The 23,491-nt window shown below is 36.7% G+C and overlaps 1 protein-coding gene across 1 annotated transcript; it reads left to right on the top strand.

Annotated features, from left to right (window-relative positions):
- Nucleotides 1-9,420: 9,420 nt before the first annotated feature.
- LOC122276260 (protein SRG1-like) lies at nt 9,421-12,719 on the top strand. The gene is made up of 4 exons (XM_043085851.1): nt 9,421-9,770; nt 9,880-10,127; nt 10,598-10,922; nt 12,220-12,719. Exons 1-4 carry the CDS (start codon nt 9,504-9,506, stop codon nt 12,484-12,486), a joined length of 1,107 nt encoding a protein of 368 aa, XP_042941785.1. The 5' UTR covers nt 9,421-9,503; the 3' UTR covers nt 12,487-12,719.
- The last annotated feature ends 10,772 nt before the right edge of the window (nt 12,720-23,491 follow it).

Raw genomic sequence — 23,491 nt, 5'->3', positions numbered from 1 at the left:
TTCTCGGGCTCAGTAAGGGAGTGAGATAAGGCCTCCAAGACCTCTTGCTCATCTATAACATATTGGATCTTGCTATGCCATATGTTATAGTTCTCCCCATCTAATTTCTTGGATGCCATTTCACTACACTACAATATGAACCATCTTTGTAGATTGGCTCAACAGGTTGTTGTAGTCTGATTGTCTTTGTAGACTAACCCAACAAGTTGCTATAGTCTGGGTAGTTGTCCTTGTGGACTAGCCTAAAAGGTTACTAAAGTTTTAGTAGATTATGTCTTTACATGTTACTAGGGCTCGATGACTACTTAAGATAGTGGGAGTATGGTTGAGATTTGTGATGATAAATTTTTCCATATTTGTTTTTTAAAATTTGCGCGGGAATTAGTTTAGAAATTTAATAATTGGATATTGTGGCGTAAGAGATGATTCTGAAGTCTAACGATTTTTTGATCTTGCGACATTTCTAAATTATTCTTTTTCTAGCTTGAATGGCATCCATTTCAGGCCAATAGTCATCGTCATCAGGTACTTTTATATGTTGGTGATTTTGTTTGGGCAGTATTAACTCGTGATCGTTTTCCTGTTGGAGAGTATAATAAGCTTAAGGAGTGGAAGATTGGACCCTATGAGATTCTACAGAAGATCAATGATAATGCCAATAGGTTGCGCCTCCCCAGTCATTTGAGGACTTCTGATGTCAAGTGTTTCTGTATGTTTTTAGGCAATTTTCTTGTGTTCTTCCCTGTGAATTATCTTTTGAGACTAGCCTGCAGAATAATCGCTATTCTGTCTAGTGTCAAAATTTCTTTTCCTACTTGAGATAGAGTTTTTACTCTATAGTTACTGAGTCTCATTCTAATATTATCCAAGATGCCTTTGAAGGATTTAAGTTTGTCTTTACCTACCACAGATGGTAATCCTAGATACCTTTCATAAGGCATAGTTGTCCTCATACCAACAATTGACAAGATGGAGTCTTGAGTAGGTCTAGCTGTGTTCTTGCTAAAAATGATGGAGGTTTTCACAAGGTTTAGTCTTTGTCCATATGCCATCTCGTATATTCTTAAGAGGCTTATCAACCTACTTCATTCCATTGTTGTTGCCTTACAGAACAAGAGGTTTTCATCTACAAAGAAGAGATGAGAAATCCTTAACCGACTTCTTGCAATTGGTATCCCATGTATCAATTTGCCTTGTCTTACATATCCAATTGCTTAGTGCTTCAGCACACATGATGAAGAGCTAAGATGACAATGGGTCACCTTGTCTTATGCCTTGAGTAGGTGGGAATTCTGTTTGAGGGTCACCATTCACTAAGTGAGCATTGGAGACAGATTCAATGCATTTCATCACTAGTTTCACCCATTGGCCACAAAATCCCAACTTGTAAAGAACTGCTCTGAGAAAGCCCTACTCTATTCTATCATAGGCCTTGCTCATGTCTGGCTTTAAGGCCATGTAATCTTCTTTTCCTGTCATTTTACATTTCATTGTATGCAAAGTCTCAAAAGCAACAATAACATTATCGGTTATTAGTCTATTAGGAATGAAGGCAGATTGAGAATGTGATATAATACAATGAAGCACCTTTTTTAATCTATCGACTATGCATTTAGAAATGAGTTCGCAGAATACATTACAAAGTGAGATGGGCCTGAATTTTGTCACTTTTTTGGGGCCTTTCTTCTTAGGGATGAGAGCAATGAATGTGATGTTGATGTCTCCCAGTTTGCCATTTGAGTTAAGTACATTCAACACAGCTTCACACACCTAGGGTCCCACTATTGACCAATGTTTTTGGTAAAATATTGTAGGGAATCCATTTGGTCCTGGGAAGTTTAAACCATTCATGTAAAAGAGAGCTTCTTCAACCTCCTGTTTGGTGTAATGACTGGTCAATATAGCATTTTGTATTGCAGTCACTCGAGCCTCCAATTATGCTACGCATGCTGTTGGATTATTGGGGTTAGAAGAGGTAAACAAATCTATAAAGTATTCTTGGAAAAAATGACTAATTCCCTCTCTCGAGTCTATTACTTGTCCATTGCTATCCACCAACTTTTTCATCCCATTTTTTTTCCTCCTATGTGAAGCACATTGGTGAAAATATTTTGTATTTCTATCTCCCTCATGCAACCATCTCTATTTTTTCCTTTGTTTCCACTTGATATTTTCAGCCTCAAGAATTATGTCCACTGTTTGTTGTACTTGCTTGATCTCCTCAGTTAGCTGGTCTGTGTTCCTTTCTTGTAATTTTGAGAGATAGTCTATTTTTTTCACTAACTTCTCTGTTTGAGTTGCCAAAGGTCTTCTTACTCCATTGTGATAGCTTTAGTTGACAATTTTTAAGACCTTCAGCAGTAGATTGCATTTTGTTTATAGCCTACCTAGGTATCCTCCAAGTTTTCTCAACCAATTCAAACCTTTCTTCCCTTAGTGACCAACTAGCCTCGTACCTGAAAGGCTTAAGATGTCTGTTTACAGGAGGTTGCATTTGTTCCATAGCAATCCATATAGGATTGTGGTCTAAGTTAGGTGTAGGGAGAGTGAATACTCTCAAGTCATTGAATAGGTCTAACCAGGCAGTATTGCAAAAGGCCATATCAAGCCTTTCTTTGGTGAAAGCCTTCCCTTGCCTACCATTTGACCAAGTGAATTTGCTTCCAAAGTAGCCCATATCACTAAGTCCACAGCTATTCACAGCATTTCTGAAGGCTTCCATTTGTTTATTAGGTCTCAATGGTCCTTCACACTTCTCTCCATAGCTCAATATTTCATTAAAATCACCTACACACAACCATCCTATTGAGCTTGTAGGTTTAAGTGCCTGTAACAAGTGCCAACTTTCCTGCCTCTTTGTTATGATTGGATTACCATAGAACCTAGTTAGGAGACAGGGGACACCCTCCTTCATATCCTTAACTTGCAATGAGATGTGGTGTTGAGTATATGAGACCACCTTTGCTTCCATATCTTCTTTCCATAGGAAGGCTATGCCTCCACTGGATCCTTTCGAATTAACCACAAAACCGTTTTCAAAGTTCAAATTCCTCTTGAAAGCTTCCACCTTTGGTCTGTTGCATTTAGTTTTCACTAAAAAAACAAATCTTAGGGCCTTATTTTGCACCATCAGATGCAATTTATCCATTGTCCAAGGGTTCCCAAACCCTTGACCATTTCAACTTAGACTAATCATTGCAAAGGGTGAGGCTTTGCACCAGCCACCACCACATCATTTCTGTTGGCACGTTCATCAAGCACCACCACATTTTTCCTTTTTTTGTTTGCATGAACTACATCTTTTGCAGTTATTTGAGTAAGATCCCTCTTAGTATCACTTGGGAAGCTTACATTACTCTCCCCTAACCCAGTTAGTAGGCTATCAAGATTTTTATCCCTAGCTTTTCTCTTCCAACTTGCTCTTTTTATATATATATATATATATATATTCTCTAGGGCTTGGACCTGGCCAGAGACCAACTAGGCCAAGCATGATGCTTGGGCCCTCAAGTCAAGGTTGCTCTCAGGGCCCAGGGTTGACTTCTGGTTATTACCTTTGCTGGCAATGACTTTTGGACAATATGATACCTTAATGCCTTGCTTGAGACACGCACCTCCTACAATAAAAGTCTGCTTAGAACTATCCAAAACAGGCTCACTCTAGCTTTCCTTAAAAGGCATTTGGGTTGTTTCTGCATAGATCCTAGGAGAAAGCATGTTTTTAGATGTCAAAACAGTGGTTGCATTGTCAACATCAAGCAAACTAGTATCCTGAAAATCTGTTTTGATTCACGATTACTTTTTGGCCCTTCATCCCTGTTCTCCCCTCCCTTCTTCAATGACTGCTCCTCTTTAATATGCTGAAGGTCTTCTTCCCCATATTTATTGTTTGTGCTAACCCTTCCTTCACTATTGGTGCTCTCAACCAAACCCCATATTACAGCTTACTACTATCAAGTGAGCTAACAAAACAGTTTTGTTTGGTATGCTTTATCACCCCACACTTGAAATAGAAAGTAGGCAAGTGTTCATATTTAATAGGGACCCAAGTCTTCTTGCCTTCAGAGTTAAAAAAATCCCCCTGACGAGTGCTTCTGCAATGTTCACTTCTACCCTTATCATCAAGAGTTTCCCCCAATCAATACCTCTATCACCAGCCTAGACTTTTATTACTCTACCAATCTTGACACAAACCTCATGTGTCATGCTTGCAAAAGAAAAGTTGTAAGTTTGCATCCATAACTCTTCCTTATTGAAGGGAACTTCATTGATGGATTTGTTACCTTCAAAGGCTTGAAGACAAAGCAACCATCTATCAAATGACCATGGTCTATCATGTAAAATATGCTGAAGATCCTTCTCTTGATTAAACTCAATAAAAAATTTATTCATGCCAATTTACCAACTCCCACCCCTCTATATTTTGACCATTGTAGTCTTGAATGCTTCTCGATTAACGGGTCTTTTTACTATAATCATGGCCAATAAACAAAATTTGCTCAAGGCTTTGGTAGTAGAGTTGAGAACTTAGAAGGTAAAACCACTACCTTTTTTACTTTCTAAGTAAGACATAAGTCTTCTCACTGTTAGCTAAGTCCTTTTCTATTGTAATCACTTTAAGCCACACAAAAAGACTTCACCCTTTACGAGAGAAAAACCTTATCCTGTTAAGAGAGGACCGGTCCTTGTAAGAGCATCCTCATTAGCTTGGCCAAATGAGGTGCTTGGCTATATATGAAATAAATTGGTTCAGAAAATGCTCACATTGGATTGGGCAACTTCAAATATTATGGACTTGTGCTACAGTTGATGGTCAAATATGAAAGACCGATTTCACTCACCAAATCATAAATAATTATTTTCTTACTCCTACAATCAAGCAAGGGTCAGAACATGGGAAGGAAAAGTCACTTTCTCCTTTCTCCCTCCATTTCCGTATCCGCTCCCTTTCTCCCGTTCACTTTTTCTCTCCTCTCTCGATTCGCATACACGGAAAACCCCCACGACCCACGGCTGCGCACATCCACTCCCACGGCTGCACCCCTCCACTCTGTTTCTCTCACAGACGATCCCAATCAGTAAGTTTCCGTAAATTACCCCTCTTTTTCTCTCAGTTTTGCACTTAGAAATGTGTATTGGTTTGTATTGATCGATTTCTCTGTAAGAAGGTATCTGGGGTGGAAAACCTATAACATTTGGAATTTTAAATAGAGTCACTGACTGCTTTTTAAATTGTAACAATCTTCTCAAGCCTTTTAATGTCGTTGGTTCCAGGTGCTTAAGGCACAATACACCGTGTACTCAGCAAATATGCTATTTCTATTCACATGAATTAGTCTGTTATTATATTTTATTAAAATGGAGCATTTGGATAATTTGTTGTTCTCTAACAAGATCATCCTTGCAGCAGATAGAAAGATGGGTATGATTACTGCGTTGATAACTTCTGTGTCTGGCTTGTCTTTTCTCCACTATTAGTGTATATGCAAATTTATCAGATGCAACCCGAAAAACCCATTAATACACACTGACTATTTACTGTTTTTAGGGCGTGTTATTAAGCTTGGTGATATTTTGTTGTTATTTTTACATTAGGCAGTGTGTGGATGTTAATGCTGTAAGTTCTTTACTATGGTCACATACTCATTTGCAGAGAGTGATCATTTACTGTCGTCAAAGCACTCTACTTAGGGGAATCCCTCATGTACCATAAATTCCAAATCGGCTTTCTAGTGGTAGAAGTTATGCTTATGCATGCCTTTGTCGGCCATTAGCTTTGTGCAGTCTAAGATTACAGTTGCCTTCTTAAAGTTTGACTTACCGGTAACTTCTCTCACGTTGGGAGAAATGGAGGCTTGTGATTGTGGAAAAGATAACTGAGACACATATAGAAGAGTAGGCTTGTGAAAGTAAATGGAAAGCTGCCTTGGCCTGGTCTCGAAAACTAAATTCCACAATTTAATTTCAACTCAGCTTCAATATCTTACAACTACATTAGTTGATTGGACCATGGCAGAAACCTCATGATTAGGAACTTAACTAGGAAGTTGGAATTTTTTAGTTGGGTAGTTCACTGTTCTATCTTCTGAGGCTCATTTAGCCTTAAGCTAGTTGTAGTTCAGTGATGAGCATAATATTTGGTACTCATCCTAATAAAGGTTGTCTGGCTGAAAATAATTGCTCATGGGCCATGGAATCTAACACAATGTCTGCATTGCATTTCAATTGTTGTTTGAACCATTATGCAGAACTAGGATTCTTTGTCTCCAACAACCGCGAACTGACATGAAGTGTCCTGTTGCACAATGATGAAAAATAGCAGTTGTCTACCATAAAAACAAGCATTATATATATTTCTAATATTGCTCAAATATTAAACACTCCCTTCTAGCCATTTGGGCGTATATTGTTACATAGTATGGTAGTTTAAACAAAATACTAAATAGTCAACCTATTTCTTTTAGTCATTTTGGCATATATTGTTCACTGTCTCCCCTGCTTACTTTAAGGTTGTTATGTTTATTATTTGCTGATTGTTGACTTTATTACTTGTTGATTGTTTTAAATAGGATGGATTCACAGTTATTGGACGATCCCTTTTTCACCACATTATTGCAAAGTGGTGGAGAAGGTATTATTAACCCCCCCATGGCTCGTGTCTTGCATGATAATATTGTTAATGAGGTTGAAGTGACACAACCCGAAGGGCAAGTAAGGGCATGAACTAAACTATCCCAACGGGGTGTGTCCTTCAACGTGGAGGAAGATAACCTTTTTGTATCAAGGTGGCTGAACATTAGTATAGACGCTATTAGGGGGACAGATCAAAAGTCCACCCAATTGTGGATAAGAATCTATGATTACTTTAATACTTATAAAAAACATAATTGGCCTGAACGTTCTGTTAGGTCGTTGACTAATCGATAGTCAACTATCCAAAAAGCCACAAACAAGTTTTGTGGTTACTTGGCCCAAGTCGAATCAATGCATCCAAGCGGTACCAATGAACAAGACAATGTATGTTTCTAATTATCATAAAGTTTGACTGAAAATATGTACTAATATTTTTATGATTGATGTTTAGATTGACAAGGCAAAGGCATTGTACCGATCGACACAAAAAAGCAATTACAATTTGGATCATTGTTGGAACTTATTGAGGCACCAACCAAAGTGGCAAGTGCATATGGATAATTTGCCAACAAAGAGAAAGACGGGTTGCCCTACTGTTCCAGCTGCCATTGCCATAGATGTTGAGGAAAATGAGAGCATGTCTACCAATTTGGAGAGGCCGCTAGGTAAGAAATCTGAAAAACAAAGGGAAAGGAAAAGAAAATATGAAGAATCTTGTAATAGTCAATTTGATGAAAAGTTAAGTAATATGGAGACTGATAGGAGGATAATGATGATTGAGCGACGGGAGACAGCAATGAAGGCTAAAAAGAACAGGGCTGAGATAATTTCACTTAAGAAGAAGAAGATGGAGATGGAAGTCATGATGTTGAATGTTGATAACATGAATGCAGTGCAGCGAGAATACTTCAAGTCAATTCAAATTGAGATCCTAGAGAAACATAGAACTGAATTGAATGAAATGCAGTAGCTGGAGGAGGGAGAAGTGCACTGGAGTTGCTGTTTTGCACACCTAGTAATACCATGGTTTTTTGTTGCTGTTTTTTGTTAATAAACTGAAGAGTTGCTGTTCATGATGTTGAATGTTAATGCCATATTTGGTAGTTGCTGTTTTTTGTTAATAAACTGAATAGTTGATGGTTTTGTACACCTGAAAATAATTACTAGTTGCTGTTTTTGGTAAAAAAAAAACAGATTAATATTGCTCTGTCTATCTGTTTTGCAGTTGGTACTGATTTATAAAATGGAAGAGTATTTTTTGCATTGAAGTCTACTTTTTGGAACTTCATGACAGCTTGGAACCCACTGAAAGATTTTTTAGATGTATATTGAAACCTTGTAACTGCTGTTATATGTTAATAGCGGTTTATATTTGAACTGTTGTATATGATAACTAGGTGCAGATTTATGTATTTCCTCTTGGTGTTTATGTAAGTGTTTTTTGTAATTAAGATTGTGTTTGAATATTTGATTTCTACTAGGTGTTTATGTAAGTGTTTTGTAATTAAGATGGTGGAGGAAGTGTATATTTTCTCTAGGTGTTTATGTATATGTTTTGTAATTAAGAAGGTTAAGAATGCAGTGCAGATTTCCTAATTCTGTTTATGTAGATGTAAGTGCAGTGCAGATTTTCTTCATATTGATTTATGTAACCTTAAGTTGTTGTTTTCTTCATATTGATTTATGTAATTGCAATGCAAATTTTCTTGATATTGATTTATGTAAGTGCAGTTTTTTATTTTTGCATGACTTCTCAAATGTTGTTAGATATTTGGTTAAGATATTTAGTAAAAAAATTAGTTGATAGAATTTTGTTATTCCTAAATGAGCTTTAAAAATGTGTTTTTTTAATATTACTTAATATTAAATTGGTAGAATTATAAAATGTGAGAAAATAATAATTTTTTTAAAAAAATATTGTTTTAATATTATTTTATTATTATATATAAAATAAATGACTAATTCAATATAAGATTTAAATTTAAATTAAATAAATAAATATATTTTTAAGTTAATATTAATTAAATTTAAATATGCATTTAACCAAATCAATGTTAATGTTCTGATGAGACAAGTTAGAATATTACCATTCTAGTTGCGTGAATGAGGTGGTATTTCAACATGGAACTTTGCCACGGGCTTTTCTGATTTGACTTCTGCGACATGATGACTCGTACATGAATAGAAGAATTTTTGTCTGGTACCGTGTGTGATACAGGCCGTCACATGTGATCAGAATCGAAGAATTGCAAGGAGACTTCCCGCGAATTGAACACCGAATTACGTACTAACGACGGAATCAACCTAGTTGGCTTCAACTTTCTCTTCTCGTCTCGTCGAATCTTTCTTTTCTCAAGTTTCTGTGCTGTCAAATTCCACTTTAAAAGATATTTGAAAAGAAAAGAAAATTATTTCAACCCACCTTTTACTTAGAATATATTTAGACAGTCAGCTGATTTTAAATTATTTATAAATAATAAAAAAATAAAATATAAATAAAATATAATAATACAATATTAAATAATAATTGATTAATTTATTATTTTTCAATCATAATAATAAAGTATTTTGACGGTTGACAAATATAATTTTAATCAACTCAATTTATTTCATACATTTTAATCTAAAAAATTAATATAAAATATTTAAATTCATTTTAATCTAATATATAAAATATTTTATTTAAAACTCAACTAACTATCTCTACATGCACACTCAGCTAGGCAGAATTTATACACCGACTTTAATATCTAACCTTACTCGTATATAAATAAGAGTGAGTAGTTAGCTATCAACAAAGTTGATACAGAGAGGAACTTATTATATATACACCATCGTAGATTGTTGGCTTGATATATCTGTTAAAAGCTATGGATCTTCAAGAACAGCTACAGAACCTAGGAAGATCTCTTGCAGTGCCATGGGTTCAAGATCTGGCCAAGGAGAAAATGACAACAATTCCACCACGATATGTGAGGTCCCATCAAGATCCTCCCCTCATCTCAAATACCTCCTCTTTATTACCCCAAATTCCTGTCATCGACTTGCAAACTATACTTTCCAACAGCGACGATTTTAGTACCCACTCAGAGCTCGACAAGTTGCACCTTGCTTCTCAAGAATGGGGTTTCTTCCAGGTATTTTCTCGCATCTAGAATTAACAATAATTTAAAAAAGAAGAATTGGTGATGGAGTACTGTACGTTATCTTAAAATTAAGAATATGGATTAATTATATATATTACAGCTGATAAACCATGGGGTGAGCAGTTCGTTGTTGGAGAGTGTGAAGTCTGGCATTCAAGAATTTTTTGAACTCCCAATGGAAGAGAAGAAGAAATATTGGCAACAAGGAGGAGATATAGAGGGATTTGGGCAAGCCTTCGTCATTTCTGAGGAGCAGAAGCTTGATTGGGCAGACCTTTTCTACATGGTCACTCTTCCTACCCATTTGAGGAAGCCTTACTTGTTTCCCAAGCTCCCTCTCCCATTGAGGTTCTTTCTCTATATAAATTATCTTTAAATTTGCACAATTCAATAATTGGTTTTAATATTGAAAAAGTATATGTAGTTTGCTTAATGGAAAAGTTAGTCATATATTCATCTAATTAAGAGAGCCAAAAGGAGGGGGAGATCCATTTTACCAATAAAGGCTTTTTGGACATAACAATGAAAATAGGAATTAATATGGAGACCAATCTAAAGCCATTAAATCTAGACGCAAGAGCTTTGATATATAACCTCATCAAATTTATTTATTTATTTTTTTAACAACGTCAATCGCATCTTTATAGTTATCTCTATATTTGGAGAGTAAATATATTAATATATATATATATATATATATGTATATTATATAATTTGGGGATTAAGACTGAAACGTGCATTTCTCCAAACTTTAGATATAATTAATGCACTTGATCAATTGAGTAAAAGATCAGTACTGAAGCATATCTTCTTTGCAGAGACAACTTAGAAGCTTACTCAGCTGAATTAAAAGCTCTTGCAGTGAAAATCCTTGACCTAATGGCAAAAGCTCTGAGAATGGAAGCTAGAGATATGAGGGAATTGTTTGAAGAAGGGTGGCAAGCTATGAGGATGAACTATTATCCTCCATGTCCGCAGCCAGAGCTTGCCATTGGTCTCACTCCTCACTCTGATCCAGTTGGCCTAACAATCCTCCTGCAAATCAATGAGATGGAAGGCTTACAGATAAGGAAAAAGGGGATGTGGATTCCTGTTAAACCTCTGCCTAACGCTTTTATTGTCAACATTGGTGATATTCTGGAGGTAAAAGTACTCTTAATAGATTATTCATTTTATCTTTTAAAATATATAATTAAAATTAATTTTATTTATTTTACGTACTAAATTTTATAATATACTATATATCAGTTTATCTATTTTTATTTCATATTTTTTAAATACTATATTTTTTAATATTTTGTGGGACAAAAATATAAAAAGAGAAATTATTGTAAAATGCAAAGTATAAAATAAATAAAATAATATTTATAATTGTGTACAGTTCCTTCTATATTTAGAGACAACATTGTAAATAAATTGAAAATAGAAATGGAATGCATAATCTATTAGATGCACGTTTAAGAGTACTAGTAATGATTTATTCATCTTTATTTTTATTTTTAAATTTAAATAAAGTTGCCTTAAAATTACCTACATTGGCTTATCTATTTTTATAATTTTAAATAATTATGAACAGTAATTATTCATCTTTAAATATGTCTTTTTCATTCTTCAAATATTATTTTATTATTTTTCTCTCTCCTCCCAACTTTCTCTTTTCTCTCTTTTCTTTTTTTCTCTTCTCTTTTTATTATTTTATTATTATTTAATCAAAAAATACCTAATTCAATATAGGAATTTTTTTTATATTCAAAAACAATTTTTAAAATATGTAATTTTATATATAAAGATAAAGAATCCATACTCTAAGCTGTTTTACTTCAAATTTTACGTAAAAATGACTTTGACAAAATCGAGTGCTCTTAACCCAAGATTTCGAAAAGAATAATAAAAGAAAAACCTCGTTGTCGCCAATTCATGCTGGCCGGGCAACGACCCACTTCAAGTATTTTTCATATTTTTTTAGATGAATCATTGCATATATAAAAAAATATATATATATATATATATATATGTAAAAATATATAAGACGTGACAAACTAGTACGAGGCCGGTGAGAAGAAGTCATGGCGCACGGGCACGATTTTTGACTTTCTTTTACGTGTTAGGCCAGTGTTCACTTTTATATATATATATATATAAGCAAAGAAGTATTATGTCACGAAGTGATTTAATAAAAATAATTTTATAAATTAATGTGATTTTATATGACATGTTAGATATATTTTATAATAAAATTAATTTTATATTTGATCTAATATATTAAATTATATCAGTTTGTAAATTTATTTTAATAAAATATACAAGATTTTTTCATATAAGAAAATAGAAAAAAAAAGGAGATTGAAAATTAAAGCACTTATGTCCCGTAGTTATTAAAATATTTTGTTGATGCATATATGTGAAATTAAAGGGGCTTTGCTACATGACGTACATGCAGATCGTGACAAATGGAACATACCGAAGCATCGAGCATCGGGCCATGGTGAACTCGGAGAAGGAGAGGCTCTCTATTGCCACATTTTACGGCCCAAAGCTGGATGGAGATATGGGACCAGCACCAAGCCTTATTTCTCCGGAAAAATCACCTGCTTTGTTTAAAAGAATTGGTGTTGCCGATTACTTTAGGGGTTTTTTTTCACGGGAACTCCATGGGAAATCATATCTCGAAATCATGAGGATCCAAAATAAAGAGGCGAGCATTTAAAGTACTGATCTACATCTACTTATTTGTAACAAGTTATTGTCATATATATATATATATATATTTCAATAATTAAGTATCAATGGCAATGGAATACCCTTAATTTCTTTTCTAGGCATGGGATGAGGGGAGATTCGATCGATGTAGAATGTCATGACAGTTGAAACCACAATTAATTGTCATATATACATATTGTAATGATAATTAAAATAATACTTCCCCTCTTGGAATGGTGATATTATTTTCTCTCGAATTTCATTAATAAAGAATAATGTTAAGGGTAAGTGCCAAATATATATAAGTTTTGTGCAAACGTCTTTTTGTAAAAAAGTAATGTCACCAAGGAATAAAAGAGACGAGTTTTTCTTATTCTTTTATGGTGGAATTCACTTAAAATTTATATATATAATTATTTGTTAATAAATACCATTGGAGCTACGAATTAGGGGCTTCCCAAGTCTCAACGCCAAAGGCCAATTCTTCCACCGTCCCTTGTTTCACCCTCCAAAGAGTTACACCATCTCCAGCAGCATGTGTTGGTCGACTGGCAACTGCCAATCTCCCTATTAATTTCTACCACCAACATCCCACTCTTCCCATTTCCCAGCACGTCCACACCATGAAATATGTTCGCTCCATTGTTTAAAGAAAAATAATATTTATAGTCTTAAGATTATGTTCAAATTCTGTGTATTTTTTTTTTAGAAAAAGTGAACAAATCTGTAATTTACATGAAAATAAATAGTTTTTTAAAGGTAGACTATTTTTTTCAAAATCGAGTGTGCGAAACTTGCATAAATTAGCTTATTAACGCTCTTGTTTAAATAATTGTTTTGTAAGAGTTAATGCATGATCACTTGTACTGTTCTGGTTTTACGTAATTAATAAATCCTAATTCATCAACAAAAAATGGAAATGATACTTAGCATATATATCATTTGACAGCCCAACTTGACCGAATTGAATAAAGAATTTTTTTTCCCCATTTTCTTGAAAGAATGAATTTCATACCATTTGGCACTATTTTTTTTTTTTTCCATGAAAGTTTCTCGTAATTTTCTAGCAGAGAACCGTAAAATTAAAGAACAAAACGTCCATGATCGTCATCAAATTAATGAGATCGAAACCTAAATTTTAGAAATATGGTGGAGGCCCAAAGAAAATTTTTTGGGCAATGTTAGGGATCCTGTTGGGGGATATCGTTGTCCAGTCCTGTTAGTCTTTTTTTATTTTACATCATTTTTCAATACAATATTTAAAAAAATTTAAAATATTATTAAACAATACTTTTTTAACCTCTTATTTTTTTTAAAACAATAAATTGAAGTGGGACAGGACAACAGGATCCCTATCGGGATCCCTATCTTTTTCCAAAGAAAATTTAATCTTAGTTAGCTAGCTAAAGGTCGAGGAGAACTAAATGAAAAATAATTATAAAGTTTTGCTACATATAAATGAATTTACGTATTAATTTGTGTACTAATACTGTTACTTTTATATTCAAAATTTATTGACACAATTTTTATTAAATTTTAACTTACTAACTAATCATATTTAATGGATACGCATATTGGTACGCAGAATCGCTTATAATTAAATTTTTCTAAAACGATAATAATTGGCAAGCAGCGCCCAAGAAAAAGTTCTTCACGGCTTTAATCGTACCCACTTGTAACGTCTTTCCAAGGGCACATCATTGAAGACGTCGTAATTGTACTTTTTCATGAAACTTTTTAATTTGTAGGTCTTTCTCGGCATCCGCAAAGAATTCTTCGATCTCGGACTTTGTTGGCATCTTCCTCTTCTCTACCGTTGATCTGGGATGAGAGTTCGCCTCGGTTGGCCTCGCCTTTGATTCCAGGTTGGTCGACTCTGCTCGAGGCTCGCTCGATGGCGTCGTCTCTCTCCTGCCAGAGGATTGCATTTCAAATTTGAAATGACGCACATATTGTTGGGAGCTGTTCGGAGATAGAGATGATTATAAATAAAGGAGAGATGAAATTTAACGTGGTTCAGCAATTGCCTACGTCCACAGCTGCTGTAATTTTACTATGAAATTATTTTTACAAAAAACCTCTCTTGTAAACTCTCTCTGCTCACCCACTCTGTTTTTCTCTTCTTTCTCTCCCACACTCTATCCGCACACACGCAGCACACACTCTCTGTTTTCTCTCTACACTTCTCTGCTGCACACACTCACCTCAACTGAGCTCTCTCCTATTTATAGGAGAAAGCCGCCTACAATTTTTTTTTTTCCCGGTGTAGTGATTTATGCCTAGAATTGAGGCGTCACTTGCTGCAGACACTGTGTGTGTCTGCAAGTGGCGCCTAACATGTCAAGGAAGGAAACGGTGCATGATTCACTACTCATAATAATCTCCCACTTGAAGACAAATGAGTCTACATATCTTCATAGCGACCATTACAGCAACTTCAAGTCATGCCTTTAAGTACGAAGGCCAACTGAAGCTATACACAGTTTCAGTTTGTCAGCAGTAACTACTTTTGTAAACATGTCTGTTGGGTTCTCTGCTCCTCAAATCTTCTCAAGTATCAGTTGTCCACTATCGAGAAGAGATCGGATAAAATGGTATCGCAACTGTATGTGTTTTGTTCTGCAATAAAAGGCTGGATTCTTTGCAAGAAAAATAGCACTCTGACTATCACTGTGCAGAATACCTTTTTCATTCTTCTTTCCCAATTCCTCCAAGAATGACTGCAACCAAATCATTTCCTTCCCTGCTTCAGTTATAGCAACGTATTCCGCTTCTGTAGTTGAGAGAACAACAATCTTCTGTAACTTAGAAGCCCACGATACAGCTGTACCACCCAGCGTATACACAAATCCAGTAGTACTTTTTCTGCTGTCAACGTCACCTGCTAAATTAGCATCTACATATCCTTGTAGTTTTAAACCTGCTTTTGTAAAGCATAGTGATGTATCTGAAAAGCCTTGTAGATATCTTAAAATTCATTTGACTGCTTCCCAATGCTGCTTTCCTGGATTACTCATATACCTACTCACAGCTCCTACTGCTTGTGCAATATCTGGCCTTGTACAGACCATGGCGTACATAAGACTACCAATAGCAGATGCATAGGATATTCTGTTCATGCATTCTTGCTCTTCCTCCGTCTTTGGCGACTGATCCTTAGTTAGTCAAAAGTGACTAGCTAAGGGTGTGCTCATTGGTTTCGCCTTGTCCATGTTAAACCTTCTGAGCACCTTCTTTACATACTCCTCCTGCGAGAGCTTAAGAGAATCATTAGTCATGTCTTTAATAATTCTCATACCAAGGATTTGTTTTGCAGCACCCAAATCCTTCATCTCAAACCACTTTGACAACTGCTTCTTCAGTTCATTGATTTCCTCGATGCTTGACCCTGCAACGAGCATATCATCCACATACAACAGTAGGATAATATAAGACTTGTCAAAGTTCTTCATATAGCAACAATGGTCAGCCTGCAGTCTTGTAAATCTATTACTGCACATGAAGTTGTCAAACTTCCGCTACCATTGTCTTGGAGCTTGTTTTAGGCCATACAAGCTCTTCTTCAGTTTGCAAACTAAATTATCTTTTCCCTTCACTGAGCATCCTTGTGGCTGGTGCATATAGATGTCTTCCTCCAAATCACCATGAAGGAATGCAGTCTTCACATCTAACTGCTCAAGATGTAGATTCTCTGCAGCCACAATTACCAACACTAGCCTGATCGTAGTCAATTTTACAACTGGGGAGAAAATGTCTGTGTAGTCGACACCTTCTTTTTGTTGAAACCCCTTCACGACCATTCTGGCTTTGTAGCGCTTGCTACCATTGTGTTCTTCCTTAATTCTGTACACCCATTTATTGTGTAAAACCTTATTGCCTTTTGGAAGCTTAGTTAGCTCCCATGTCTGATTTGACATCAGTGACTCCATCTCATCTTGCATGGCTTTCTCTCACTTGATCGAATCTTCAATTCGTAGAGCTTCATCATAACTTTTTGGTTCACCACTATCTGTTAGCAAGATGTAGTGTAGAGATGGTGAGAACCGCTGTGGTGGCTTGATTGTCCTTGAAGATCTTCGAATAACAGTGAGTGGTGTACGTTGTTCGATCTGTGTATCATCATTTTCTTGATCCTCATTCTGATCAGTGTTGACTCGAGTAACATCAAAGTCAACAACCTCAGGTTTCTTTGGCTGCTCTTCAGGTTCAGATTGTGACTTAGCTTTGTACAGAATCTGCTCATTAAATATCACATTTCTACTTCTGATGATTTTGCGATTTTTATCATCCCAAAATCGATAGCCAAATTCTTCATCACCATAACCGATGAAAAAATATTTTCTAGATTTGGCTTCTAACTTGTTACGATCAGTAGAATCTATGTGAACATATGATAAACAGCCAAAAACTTTTAAATGGGAAAGATTTACCTTCTTTCCGCTCCAGACTTCCTTTGGTAGATCGAACTTTAAGGGAACTGAAGGTCCCCGGTTAATCAAATAGGCTGCAGTGTTAAATGCATCAGCCCAAAAACATTCAGGCAATCCTGAATTCAGCCTCATGCTTCTGGCACGTTCGTTGAGAGTTCTGTTCATGCGTTCAGCTACGCCATTCTGCTGCGGTGTCCCGGGAATAGTCTTCTGAAATCTAATCCCATTTATAGCATAGAATTCTTTGAACCCTCCGTCGATGTACTCTCCGCCATTGTCTGACCTCAGACATTTTAACTTCAAGCCTGTTTCATTTTCAACCATGGCGCTCCACTTCTTGAAAGTATCAAATGTGTCAGATTTATTTTTCAAAAAATAAATCTATACTTTCCTGCTTTAGTCATCAATAAAGGAAACATAGTACCGCGATCCTCCAAGAGAAGCGACTGGGGATGGCCCCCACAAATCTGTGTGCACCAACTCCAACTTTGTGGACTTTGGAGTTCTACCATTTTTCAAGAAACTAACATTTTCTGCTTCCCAAAAATGCAACCTTCACACATGTCGAAATCAGTTGATTCCAACTTTGGTAACTTCCCCTTGGATAATAGTACTTTCATTCCTTTCTCACTCATGTGACCAAGCCTTTGATGCCATAGGTTGACATTTGCATCAGCAATTGCAATAGTATCTCTAATACTTGAAGTCATGTATAGAGTACCTGTTTTTGTACCTCGAGCTACTACCATAGCTCCTTTTGTTATCTTCCACGTGCCACCGGTAAATAGTACCGAATGCCCATCAGCATCAAGTTGTCCTACAGAAATCAGGTTCCTCATGAGCTTGGGAACATGTCGCACCTTTTGTAGCAACCATGCACTTCCATTGGGCAGATTGATTGGTACATCTCCCATGCCTTCGATTTCCAACGCTTACCATCTGCTAAGTACACCTTTCCGAAATCACCAGTGACATAATTCTGCATGATTTCTCAGTGTGCTGTAGTGTGGAATGAGGCTCCTGAATCTAACACCCAAGATTCAATTTGGTTGTCGACTGAAAGAAGTAAGGCATCTTGGAGATCTTCTGTTGTGGCATTAACAGAGTCATGCTCATTCTTCTTCTTAGCTTCCTTACAAGTATTTTTGAAGTGGCCAATCTTGCCACAATTCCAGCACTGTACTTGTTTTCCGGACCTAGATTTACTTCTGCCTCTTCGGGACTTTGACCTGTCCCAATTTGAACTTCGACTAACTCCTCTACCTCTCGTCTCGAGGTTTAAGGCAGAACTGGAAGTTGATACTTCTCTTGTATCTCTTCTGCGAACTTCCTCGCTAAGAATATCGTCCCGGATATCTTGATACTTCATCTTTGTTTTGCCATAAGAATTGCTAACAGCTGTTCTCATGGCCTCCCAGCTTTTTGGCAATTGAGCTAGAGCAATCAGTGCACGTATTTCATCATCAAATTCAATCCCTACTGAAGTTAATTGATTGATGATGGTGTTGAACTCATTTAGATGCTGAATAACTGGAGTTCCTTTTGCCATTCTCAAGTAGAATAGCTTGACATCAAATGCACTTTGTTATTGGCTGATGGCTGCTCGTACATGTTTGATAGAGCTTTCATCAAATCCGCTGTGGTCTTTTCCTTTCCCACATTGTGTGCAACTGATCTTGACAGTGTTAGTCGAATGACTCCCAACACTTTTCTATCAAGGAAACTCCAATCTTCATTGCTCATGTCATCTGGCTTTCTTCTTAGGAGTGGAAGATGTAGTTTCTTCCCATAGAGATAATCCTCTATCTGCATTCTCCAATAGGCAAAGTCTGTACAGTCAAATTTCTCGATACCAACACCTTTAGCTTCTTCTCCAGCCATAACTTTACAAATGAGTTTAAATTTAAACAAACAAAGATCACCGTTGAGTCCGAAACACTCGAATTAGCTGGAAACGAGTCCGGAATGATCCAAATAGTTTGTCAGCACTATTTGATCGTCGCGATGGAACTCCAACTAGCGTGATCTAGCCCAAAATGATCTGTAACACGTGGATGGTTCAGATCCAATGTACTGATGGCCAATCTCAAAATTTTGACCGTACGGATGAGTCCGGAATGATCCAAATAGTTGGAAAGCACTATTTGATCCTTAAAATCGGACTCCGAATGGCTTAGATCTAGCCCAAAACAGATTTAAAAAACGGACGGTTCTAATTTGTCTGGTGCGTGGGATGCACGCGCTGCACAGTGCTAGTGGGCGCGTGTATTACACGCGCTAGAGCACTGTGTGTGCATGAGGGAGAGTGAGGCGCGTGTGACACACGCACTGAACCTCTGTAGGGCGAGTGGGGGCACGTGGGCGCGTGTCCGTCACGTGTCTTCAACCTCTGGAGCGCATGGGGGCGCGTGTGGATCACACGTCTTCAACCTCTGGAGCGCGTGGGGCACATGGGTTGCAGCAGATGCACACGCCGATCTTCTGGGGTCACGTGTGGGCTCGTCCGACCTCCGTTTTCGATTTTGTTTGTGGCAACGGATTCGTCTTGACGCGAAGAACACCCTGGAGTTGTCAAAAATTGATTTTGACCAACTTCAATTGTCAAACAGCTCGAACCAGAGCTCTGATACCAGTTGTTGGGAGCTATTCGGAGACAGAGATGATTATAAATAAAGGAGAGATGAAATTTAACGTGGTTCGGCAATTGCCTACGTCCACAGCTGCTGTAATTTCACTATGAAATCATTTTTACAAAAAACCTCTCTTGTAAACTGTCTCTGCTCACCCACTCTGTTTTTCTCTTCTTTCTCTCTCACACTCTGTTTGCACACACACAGCACACACTCTCTATTTTCTCTCTACACTTCTCTGCTGCACACACTCACCTCAACTGAGCTCTCTCCTATTTATAGGAGAAAGCCGCCTACAATTTTTTTTTCCGGTGCAGTGATTTACGGAAGAATTGAGGCGTCACTTGCTGCATACATTGTGCGTGTCTGCAAGTGGCGCCTAACATGTCAAGGAAGGAAACGGTGCATGATTCACTGTTCACCGTTTTGTCTCCACTCATAACACATATACCACCATTTGGCACTAACTTGATTGAATTGAATAATTTTCTTTTAATATATTTTTCTCAGATTTTTGTATGTTCATTAACAAAAGTGACTTTCTAACTGACTTTACTAACTAACAACTTATAAGATGAAAAAGGTCTTTTTTGTTAAAAAAAAAATATTAATTTTATTTTTATTTATTTATTTATTTTTATATATTTAAATTTTTAAATATTTTAAAAAAGATTTAAAACATCATTAAGAAATATTTTTTTAATCATTAAGTAATAAAAAAATTATGGAGACCTAATATATAGAGGCCCAAGTCTCGGTAAAACTAGCATTTCTATTAACTTATTTGAAAGTTGCACCCATATCGAGCTCACAAAATGGTGGAAGGAAAAAAGGGATCCCATATGTACGTTCTAGATCACCTACTTTTTAAGATCGGTGATTAATCAGATGCATTAGTCATTTATTGGCTTTTCTATATGTTGTTTGTGAGATTCGTGGGAATAATTTAAAATATTTCGATCAAAAATATTGTATGTATCTATCAAAAACAATATATCTATGTTGAAAATATAATAGGCACAAATTAAGGGATCCCACAAAAAGATCCCACACACTGATGTGGCATACTATATGTCACGTGTCTCCATAATTTTTGTTCTCTTCCCCACCGGTACAAAATGAGAAACGTAACTCCCTTGATCTGCATCAATCACCCTTTACTAGCAATCACAAGGCTAGTCAATTGTAGGATTCAGACATTAGGAGTGGAACAGTTTCAAAGATTCGTCAATCTGAATTATTGGCCAGCATGAATACAATTAATGTCCAGCATGATCCATTTTTTATTGTTGATCCCTTGCCCATGGAAATGGTTACAAACGGACTTCTCTCTGCTGCTGACCATACTAGTTTCACTTTTCAATCCCAACCATCTTTAGTGAAAAAGAAGTCCACATGGAAAAGGAAGGCACGTGAGGGGCTAGGTAAGTCTGTTGTTTCCGAACCATTTTTGGAGTCAAGTGGTGATAATAAAAGGGCTTTGTGATCTAATACCTTCATTAATGACATTTCCCAAAGTGAGAAAAAACAAAAAAACAAGTATGCAGACTTGTGAAGCTGAATTAGTGGTGGCTGATTGGTAGCCCCACCAGGCTTAATGAGTTGCCTAAGTTGGAACTGTCGAGGGCTTGGGAACCCTCGAACAATTCAAGAGTTGCACCATTTGGTGCGTTCAAAGTGCCCAAACTTTGTTTTTCTTATAGAAACAAAGTGTAACAGACAAAAGGTGGAGCTTATTCACAATAGACTTGGTTTTCAGCATAGTTTTGTAATTGATAGTAGGGGACTCAGTGGTGGAATTTGTTTCATTTGGAAAGACTATGCGGAAGTGGAGTTAGTGACCTACACCCATCATCATATCTCTCTGAAGGTGACTTTATCAAAGGAAGAACAAAGATCCTTTTTATTAACAGGTTTCTATGGTTTTCCTGAAGCTGCTAGGAGGGTAGCAAGCTGGAATCTTTTGAGAGCCATTAAGCCTATTGATAATGTGGCATGGATTTGCATAAGAGATTTTAATGAGGTCTTATATAGCTATGAAAAATTTGGTGCTATAGATAGACTTTTAGATTGATGGAAGCTTTCAGAAGTGCTATGGAGGATTGTGCATTGAGAGAGGTCCCTTTCCAGGGAGATTTTTTTACATGGAGTAATAGCAGGGAAGGGAATTCCTTTACTAAAGAAAAACTGGAAAGGGCTTTGGCAATCAATGTTGGTTTGATGGCTTCCCAGATGGCTTTATGTTGACCTTAGCAGCTCAAAGCTCGGATGATGCACCAATTTTTCTCTCAGTTAGCAGTGATGCTTCTTTCAGAGGTACTGGCTTGAGACCCTTTAGATATGAGGCCAACTGGTTTAAAAGGGATGGTTGTGAGGATGTTGCTAAAAGGGCATGGGGAAATACTCTCCTACAACACTCAAGGATTAGAGAATCTACTCAAGGTCTTCAAATATGTCGAGAGGAGCTTTTTATGTGGAGTAAGGCTAATGATCAGAACCTTAAGGATGTGATCTTTACTAAGAGAAACCAGATTAAGCATTTGCAAAGTATTAATCAAGGGGATAGAAACTCTGAAATTTTTGAGCTTAAGAGGGAAGTTGACTCATTATTGGACGAAGAGGATTTGAGGTGGAAATAAAGGGCAAAGCAACAGTGGCTTAAAGAGAGTGACGGAAACACCAAGTTCTTTCATAGATGTGCTTCCCAAAGAAGGAAGGTCAATTCAATTAAAAGTATTACAGATGATTATGGTCGTGTGGTTGACAACCCAAAATTTCTTTCTGCCAAATACTTCCTTGATGGCCAGTTTCTCAATGCTACAATCACAAGGCATCCATCCCTCATATAGAGACGTATCATGGCTGCAAAACCGTTGCTAGAGGAAGGCTTGTTTTGGCGTGTTGGAAATGGTGCAAATACTAAGATTTGGTATCACATTCAAAGTACTGTAGAATTTTTGGATCCAGAGGAAACAATTTTAGCTCTGATTGATCATGAAATCAAGACCTGGAGGACTAAAGTGATTGACCACATTTTTCTTCAAACAGAAGCTGAGATAATTCGACAGATTCCTATAAGCTACTGTAATAGCCCTGATAAAATTGTTTGGAGATGTACCACTAATGGAATATTTTCTGTTAAAAGTGCATACCATCTGCAACTAGAGCTTCATCAGATAGGTAAGGGCCATAATTCTCACTCCCATGTCAACAAAGAGAATTGGAACAAGCTCTGGAGAATCGAGGTTACTAATGATGAGAGATCATTTCTATGGAAAGCCTGTCATAATAATTTAACAACAAAATTGAAAGTGTTCAAGAGAAAGGTTGTCACAGATCCTTGGTGTCCAATTTGTAATCAGCATGAAGAATCTGTGCAGCATGTCTTGTTGGAATGTTTAGTAGCAAGGGATGTGTGGTGTCTGAGCTCCACTAAGCTACAGAAACAAAGTTTGCATCAATTTAGCTTCAAAAACTTTCTGTTACAAATGCTTGAGGACCTCGATGATAAAGCTTTAATTGAACTGGTTATGGTGGCTTGGAAATTATGGAGGAGAAGGAATGATTTTGTTATTAACCAAACATTTTCTAGTCCTCATCTTCCAATGAGACAGGCTACTCAGAAAATAGAGGACCTTGTTGTCCTTTCCTCTCAGCATCCTACTAATCCTCCTACTTCTACATCTCAGTTTCACTAGTGGCTGGCCCTACCTTCTGATGTGTACAAGATCAACTGGGACTCTGTTGTGGATAAAGTGCATTGCAAAGTGGGTGTTGGGGCTATAATTCGAGATTGGGAAGGAAGAGTTATAGCCTGTATGAGGTTGTGCAGGCCTTTATTTCCTGATTCTTATATGGCAGAGGCATTTTGTGCTTTGCATTCAGCAAGTCTAGCTGCTGATATTGAACTGAAACAAATTAACCTTGAAGGTGATGAACTGAATGTTATAAA

This window comes from Carya illinoinensis, chromosome 9, assembly GCF_018687715.1.
Source record: "Carya illinoinensis cultivar Pawnee chromosome 9, C.illinoinensisPawnee_v1, whole genome shotgun sequence".
NCBI classification, from domain to species: Eukaryota; Viridiplantae; Streptophyta; class Magnoliopsida; order Fagales; family Juglandaceae; genus Carya; species Carya illinoinensis.
Note: the sequence above shows the minus strand (reverse complement) of the source record. Positions and strands in the feature narration are given on the sequence as shown.

Coding starts and splice junctions, on each gene's coding strand:
- LOC122276260 (XM_043085851.1), top strand. CDS start 9,504: ATGGATCTTCAAGAACAGCTACAGAACCTAGGAAGATCTCTTGCAGTG. Junction 9,771..9,879: donor AAGAATGGGGTTTCTTCCAG/GTATTTTCTCGC, acceptor TATATATTACAG/CTGATAAACCATGGGGTGAG. Junction 10,923..12,219: donor ACATTGGTGATATTCTGGAG/GTAAAAGTACTC, acceptor ACGTACATGCAG/ATCGTGACAAATGGAACATA.